The 7,444-nt window shown below is 34.9% G+C and overlaps 1 protein-coding gene across 2 annotated transcripts in view; it reads left to right on the forward strand.

Annotated features, from left to right (window-relative positions):
* The window catches only part of LOC109541465 (acetylcholinesterase), a 205,306-nt gene that overhangs the window by 172,109 nt on the left and 25,753 nt on the right, over positions 1-7,444 (forward strand). For both annotated transcript variants that reach the window (XM_048665564.1, XM_048665565.1), the window contains one exon: positions 2,637-2,794. In XM_048665564.1, coding sequence (XP_048521521.1) covers positions 2,637-2,794 — 158 coding nt within the window. The remainder of the gene's footprint in view (positions 1-2,636; positions 2,795-7,444) is intronic.

Here is a 7,444-nt window from a genome sequence, read left to right on the forward strand (position 1 = left end):
ATTAGATGTTATCCCATCCAAACTTGATTCTTTTGCAAACTGGCAAGTTCGCGTTCATATTTTTTTCAAATATTCTTTTTAATCTTATTCAGGCTGATATCAATATTAACTGTTTGTTGTATTTTCATATTGTGGATAGGCAAATAACGCTCTTGAATGTGTTCGTTGGCGTTTCAGTAAAGTTTCCTCGCGGAATATAATAGCCTCTTTATTAGCGATTTTAAAAGGCGAAATTTATCTCAAATGATGTTTTCACCTGTTTTATAAAATAAATATAACGACGAAAGACGTTGATTTTTAGCAGAAAACGTAAATAGTAAATATCTAAGCTCGTGCAAAAAAAATCCTAAAACCACTTCTTGAGCATGCTTCGAGCAACTTCGAAGATTCGAACGCACGTTTCAAACGATCATCCTTCATGAAGGATATAAAAATAATTTTATTAAAAAGTACAATTTCGACTTTTTTTTAACCATATATACAGGGTGCCCCACCGGGAACCTCCGCGATCTCCGGAACCTCATGATCTGGAAGACATGTGGTTCCGCAGGGTGGGGCTACGAGTTACACAACACTGGTAGTTAGAGCCCTATTACAAGAGAAATTTCCAGGACGCGTAATTTTGAGATTGAGTGATGTCAATTGGCTCGCACGACCCTGCGACTATTGTTATAACTATCAAATGGGTATGATCACGATCCGCTTGAAATAACATAAACAGGGTCAACAGTTGTTCCTTGTTATGGTTTGGGGTGCTGCCTGATTCCATTCAGCCATGTTTTCCAATTTTAATTTGTGTGATTATTCTGCACCGCTTGTAACGATAGGTGATTGACTTACTCTGATGACCTCTGTGTTTGTATCTTCTGTCCATAACGATTGTACGTGATATATTGTGAACTATTTTATTATATTTTTTTTATTTTTTACCATCGTTGACTGTACTCTATGTACTTTATGTTGTAGTATTTTGTTTGAATTTTTTCATGGCAATAAAGCATATTTTGATTTGATTTGACTTAACACCGTTAGATTTTTATGTGGGGCTATGCGAAAGATTGTGTTTACGCCAACAATCCTCACACTCTAGTTCTCTAAAATTTGGTCTATTTTGACCTTTCTTCAATTCAGTAAGAATGCAGTTTATAAACCTCGCATGACAGTTCTACGTTAAAAACCCATTCAGACTGTAWCGCGCAAAAACGTAAAACCCATAATCAAACATGATAAAATTGCTAAAAATAGATAATTTTTTCTTACATTTCCGTGAAAATGTAAATATTTTGGAGTATACATTTCGTAAATATATGGAATTTTTCTCGTATTTTGCTGAACTACGCTCCAAACTTTTATTAGTTCTTACAAACTGCTGCAACATCACATGTTCACATGCACATGACTTGTACGTAATGTATTTTAAGTCAAATAATTGTACATTTTTCGCCAGACTTTGCTCACCAGCTATTGACCAGACTCAATAAAATTTTAATTAGTTTTGGGCAATTGCAAATTTTTATTATTGCTATATTTTATTCATGTCGGTATATAAATTATTATATCCATTCTCTGTACAGGTTGATTCCAAATTGGCGTCATTCCTTTTAAGGGGTGATAGAGGCTCACTTGGGGAGTACGAGAAAAATATTGAAAATTTTTTTTCGTACGATTTTTCGAAAATTTCTAGAAGATATTAACAGCTGAAGATCGAATTTCAACTTTGTTATTAAGCATTATTTAGAAATAGGTCCATGTGTAATTGGTAGCATATTGGAATACTTAAAAATTACGATCTTTGCTTCAAATTGCGAAATTTTTTTATATCAAAAAAGTTCTCTTCTACAATTTTTTGATCAAAAATCACAGCGGCAATGATGTTATCTGTCATTAACAGATAGTTAAAGGTGGATAGCCCTTGTCAATAAAAACCATAATTTGTCAAACTGTGACTTACTTTGAATTTCCTTTCACCAATTTGCGGATATGCGATTAGTTCAGGGGAAATGCTACAGTAACATAGCAGAAGCTGAAAGAACTCACGCTAACAAGGGGCGAGGAGAGCGGTTCCAGGAAGATAGTGGACGACAATCGATGTTCGGCTTCCAGACACAGAGGAACAAGTATAAAGCATAATCAAAACAGGGCCTTCCAGGGGCACTCAGAGCACAATAACTGACACTTTCCCAAGCACAAAATAAATACCGAGGTAGGGCTACATTCCTATCACGTTTGTACGATACACACACCACAAGGAGATACAAATGGAGCACGAGTTTATTAACTGAATACGAGCAGCTGCTTGATAAGAGTGGATAATAAGGAGATTACACAGGCACTAGCTTGTTTGCAGTTAACCATTCAAATGTTTGATTTTGTATGGATTATTTATGTAAACACCAAACCCCGCAGAATTCGAGGTTATGAGAACAAGTTGACATGTCGAAACTACGTTGCGCAGTCAACGAATCTTGAATCGTTAAATTTACTACTTTTTAATAACAATTAATTTCTTTTATTATTTTTTTCTGTACTCCTATGACAGCGCCAGACACCACCTCCACAGGAATGACGCCAATTTTGAATCACCCTGTATAAATATAACTTAATATTTCGTAATTCCCCAAATGTCCTTGTTCCAGAAAACCAGTGACCGATGACGTGAACTGGCCATTATATACGAAAGAGCAACCTCAATACTTTATATTTAACGCTGAAAGGAACGGGATTGGCAGAGGTCCTCGTGCACAAGCATGTGCGTTTTGGAATCATTTTTTGCCTAAATTGCGAGAAAATTCAGGTAAGTTTTTCCAGTTCTTTAATGTTATTATATAGTGGGCAGTCATTTTGTTAATTTCATCTTAGTGGTATAATTTTTCGTTCGAAAAGTAACTTTTTACCTCTCACTTTTTGAACATTGTGGCTCAAATTATCTGAATGCATTCCGGTGGCACCTGTCACTGAAATTTTAATTGTTTGTATCAATTTTTTTTCCGTGATATTTGATAAAATTTTCTGTCAGGTCATTTTTCAACAAAAGCTACACATATATTAGTATACGACATGGAAGATTGCGGCTAAACTGTTTAATTTTAAAAACGTTTGCTTTACGGCCAAATGGAGGCCCGTTGGGGGTACAGTCAAAAATTATTTTCTCATATACAGGGTGCCCGAATCACTAGATTCAACCCAAAGTTGCATTTTTTAAATAAAATGCCATGTATATTATTATGTTATTATTGTCTATTATCGAAGTAAACGCGAGTTTTATTAAGAGTTATCTTAATAGAACTAGATATAATTCTTCTCTAGATAGAAATAAATCTTAGGGTTTGTGAGATGTTTGAAATTTTGTAAAAACGGAAATATTTTTATTGGTTTAAATTCTTAACACCCATTCTGAGCTTCTAATTAAAATTGTACCGTGCGGCTATCAATAGACGCAGTTGTGTTACAAATGAATTAAAATTAGACCAAAAAAACAGGTTGTCTCAAAATTGTGTTTAAACAATTGCACGTTTTGACCGCTAAATACGAAAAATCTACTTTTCTATTGAAAATGCCTGAGGCTTTTACAGAAATAGTATATTGTAACGGAAATGGCCTGGGGTACTCACGTTTGAAATAGAGGGATCAAAATTCATGGTATTTCAGTAAATAGAGCCCCATTTACGCCCCATTTACTGTCAACTATGACACTGGCAAGCGGGAAGTTTCGCACCTGTTCTGGAGATTTCGAGAACCATTTGGGTTACCTGAAGGAATCTATATAAGCGACGACGAGAACCAGACAGGGGGAGTGAAGTGACAGCCGCGACTGAGTGCAGAAGAGGTTAAACCCGCGAGTCGGAAGAGCGAGTTTTCCGTATTTGTTATTGTTTGTGAAGTTGACGGTAATTTTGAAGTTAGTTTGTTCCTGTTCCGCATTTAAAGTTATAGTTGAATAAAAGTTGGAAGCTGAAGAAAGAGTTTGATATCCGGCCATCCACGGTACAATATTTTTATGATTGATTCGGTAAATATGGCATATTGTTTCAAATAAACATAGAAATCAAGTGAAAATAATTATTTTATGAAACACCCAGCATTCATAGTAGTACTACTACATTAATACGAGCGAACCATACAAGAGTGTCGCAAAATAGTTGTCAAGCAAATATTGTTCGTTTTGCGGCGGTAATAAGTTGCTTAATTGAAATTGCGATATTGAATTGAAACAAATTGCGTTAAATATGGTATAATATTTAAAATAAAAGTTCATATCAAATGGGATACTTATAATTTTAACAAACACCTATATCTAACCTATAGTAAGTGTTCAAAATGACGACCGTCTGAGTCCTTTCTTCATTCATTGGTCTGAGTCAACACATGCACCCTTTTTAAAACAACACATCAGTGCTTATACTTTGGAAAGCTTCTGTGATCCTCTCTTTCATATTTTGTGGTATTGTTGGGTCTGTGCTATAGACTAGTTATTTTTCATATTCCCATGAGAAAAGTCCGGAGAGGTCAAATCTCGCAGGCCTTTTTTGACAACCGCTTCTGCCAATCCAGCGCTGTTGAATAAATTAAATACAGATTTAAACATGCTCGAACTTAGCGATCAAAATGTGCTGGCGCTCCATGCGTTGGAAACCTCATGAAACTACAAAAACTATAATGTCGGAATACCTTCTATTAACATTGGAAGCTAATTGGTTAAAAAATCTAAAAACATTTCTCCATTCAAATGTCCTTCGAAAAAAAATAAAGATGAATTAATCAAATGGAATAAAAATAATATCAGTTCACTCTGCTTTAGAGTAATCAAACTCTCATTTTTATGTGTGTTTTGTAAAAAAACTACTAACAAAATAAGACTGCATAGCAACGATGAACTGTCAGCTTTAAATAATATAATGACAAATATTTTGGTTTTTTGACGACACAACGATTTCCATGAAAACCTGAACAATTAGGTATAGGATCCTTTCATATAATTCAATAGAAACGTAAATTTTTTATCTGTTCCTGTCATGAAATATCGGGTGTTCCATTTAAATTAAGCGCGATATTACCATTCGAAACGTCCAATTATTTCAACACATTTTGGGACATCCTGTTTGACGTAGTTGAAGTTTTATTAATTTGGCATGAAACAGCATCTATTAGTAGCCGCAAGAGTAAAACTTTTATTCGAAATGTAAAATGAGTGTTGAGAATTTAACATTTAAAAGGTATTCATTTTCACAAAGCTCCAAATATCTCAGCAACCGGATCTAAGCTTTAAGTACGATAAACCTTCATCAAATTCATATTTAGTTCGATCGCCGCCACTAATAACATAATAATATACAGGGGGTATTTCATTTTAAAAAATGCAACTTTGGTTTCAATCTAGTAATTGAGACACACTAAATTTTGTAAAATAATTTTTAAATGTATCCCCGGCGGTTCTCCGTTTTTTCATCAAATTATATTTTATAAAAATTAAATGGTTAGCCGCATATTCTGTGTCATATAATCTGAATAACCCTGTATATAAATTGTGGATTATTTATAAGATTCGATTTCAAGCAAGAGTTCTAACTTCAGAAAAAAATAGAGTTTTTAAATGCAGACAGACACAGTTATTGAAATATAAGAGCAATTTAGTATTAACCGTAATAATTATTAGATCAATTGCTACTAATGTAGGAAGTATTTTTTACCACGATTTTCCCACTCGATTATAATATTTGACGATTTCCAATGATTTTTAAAGACATTTGGTAACATATCAGCAACAGGTAACAGAAGCTTCAGTACAATGAACACGCAATATATCATATCGATCACATTGCTCACTAAACAAGAATTATGTTAATTTTGTACCTGCAATAAGCAATTTGTAGACAAATTTATTAAACAAAATACTTTTTGCCAAAATCAACAATAGAGATTATTAGATTAAGCATATTGTCATATAATAACAATAAGCAAGTTCGAGCCTTTGGGGGGCCTTGGGGGCCGAAAAGAAAATTCTGCTGTCTATGTTTATGTTCGGTTAAACTTCGGTCTTGGCTAAGCTGGACTTAACCGGTTAATCTCGAGTTAACATAGATGTACTTATCATTCGTAAGGAGCAGAACTATCCTCGAAACTGATGGCTTAAGAATAAGCAAACCTGAAAATATTATTGACCTCGAGTTAATTATAAATACGTGAAGTTTTAGATTAAACTACAGTGCTTTTATAAATCACATTGGCGACAATTGAACCAAAGGTCCTCCTCCGGCCTTTAAGGGGGAAATCTATTTGGTGCAGCAATTTAATAAAACAAGTCTAATTTTTATTTTGAAATGATTGCTATTATGCAAAAGATTTTGGGATTAAATTAGAAACCAGCGTTAAAGATTAGTTTTTCTATATAAAATGCCTCTCCTTAAGAGTTTTTTTATATTTGCCGTTTTCTACCCTACGGATATAAGCCGCGCTCTTATTTTGCCAGTTGTCACGATTTGGTGCCACCTGGTACCAGTTTAGTCCTGCCGCTCGTTTCAGATCGTCGCTCCATCTCATCTGCGGTCTTCCTGTGCTCCTTCTATTGCTCCATGGTCTCCATCGAATTAGTTTACCACTCCACTTGTCCTGGTCTGTTGCGATGTGGCCCGTCCAATTCCATTTCTGAGCGGCGGCGAGTTGCACGACATCATGCACCTTTGTTTTTTCTCTGATCCATTCATTTGTTATCCTATCCCTTAATGATATCCCAAGTATTCTCCTCTCAATAGCTCTCTGATTTACTTTAAGTTTGTCAAGTATAGCTTTCGTGAATGTCCAAGTTTCTGACCCGTAAGTAGTTACTGGTAGGATACACTGGTTGTATAATTCGGTTTTGATGTTTAAGGGTATGTCCATATTTAAGATGTCTTTTATTTTGGCATATGCCGTCCAGGTTTGCCTTAAGAGTTAGAACGGCGGAATCAAGATGCAATTCGGCACTTGATAAGAATTGTTCTCCGCAATGGAAATGCCTTTTCAGTCTTCTTCGTTCTTAGTAATAAATTAAACGTTCTTTTAAGCAAGTCTATAATAAACCCACTTGTGACGATTACTGAATAATGTCCCAGGTATCACAACAGAAATATTAACAAATATCAACATATGAAGGTTGCAACATGACAAATTTCGGACAGAACAAAAGAATAAAAATCAACCTTTAATGAAAACTATTTAATTAAGGCAACGATTTAACTAACAATTTAATAGAGAGAGAGAGAGAGAGAGAGAGAGAGGGAAAAAAAGGTTTCCCTTGAGCGGGTATTTCGGGCGGTCGTGTGCAAAGCCCGAAGGGTGAGTTCGTTTGAGCGCCACTAGCTTTCGCAGCAAATCTAGAACACTCAGCGATGGAATGCTGCCAAAATACCTACTCAATTCTTTTACCGTGATAGCACATAAACTGACTTGAATGATGATACAAAAAAAA

The sequence above is a fragment of the Dendroctonus ponderosae genome, unplaced genomic scaffold (genome assembly GCF_020466585.1).
Source record: "Dendroctonus ponderosae isolate FM_Combo_2020 unplaced genomic scaffold, Dpon_F_20191213v2 Dpon_F_20191213_1, whole genome shotgun sequence".
NCBI classification, from domain to species: domain Eukaryota; kingdom Metazoa; phylum Arthropoda; class Insecta; order Coleoptera; family Curculionidae; genus Dendroctonus; species Dendroctonus ponderosae.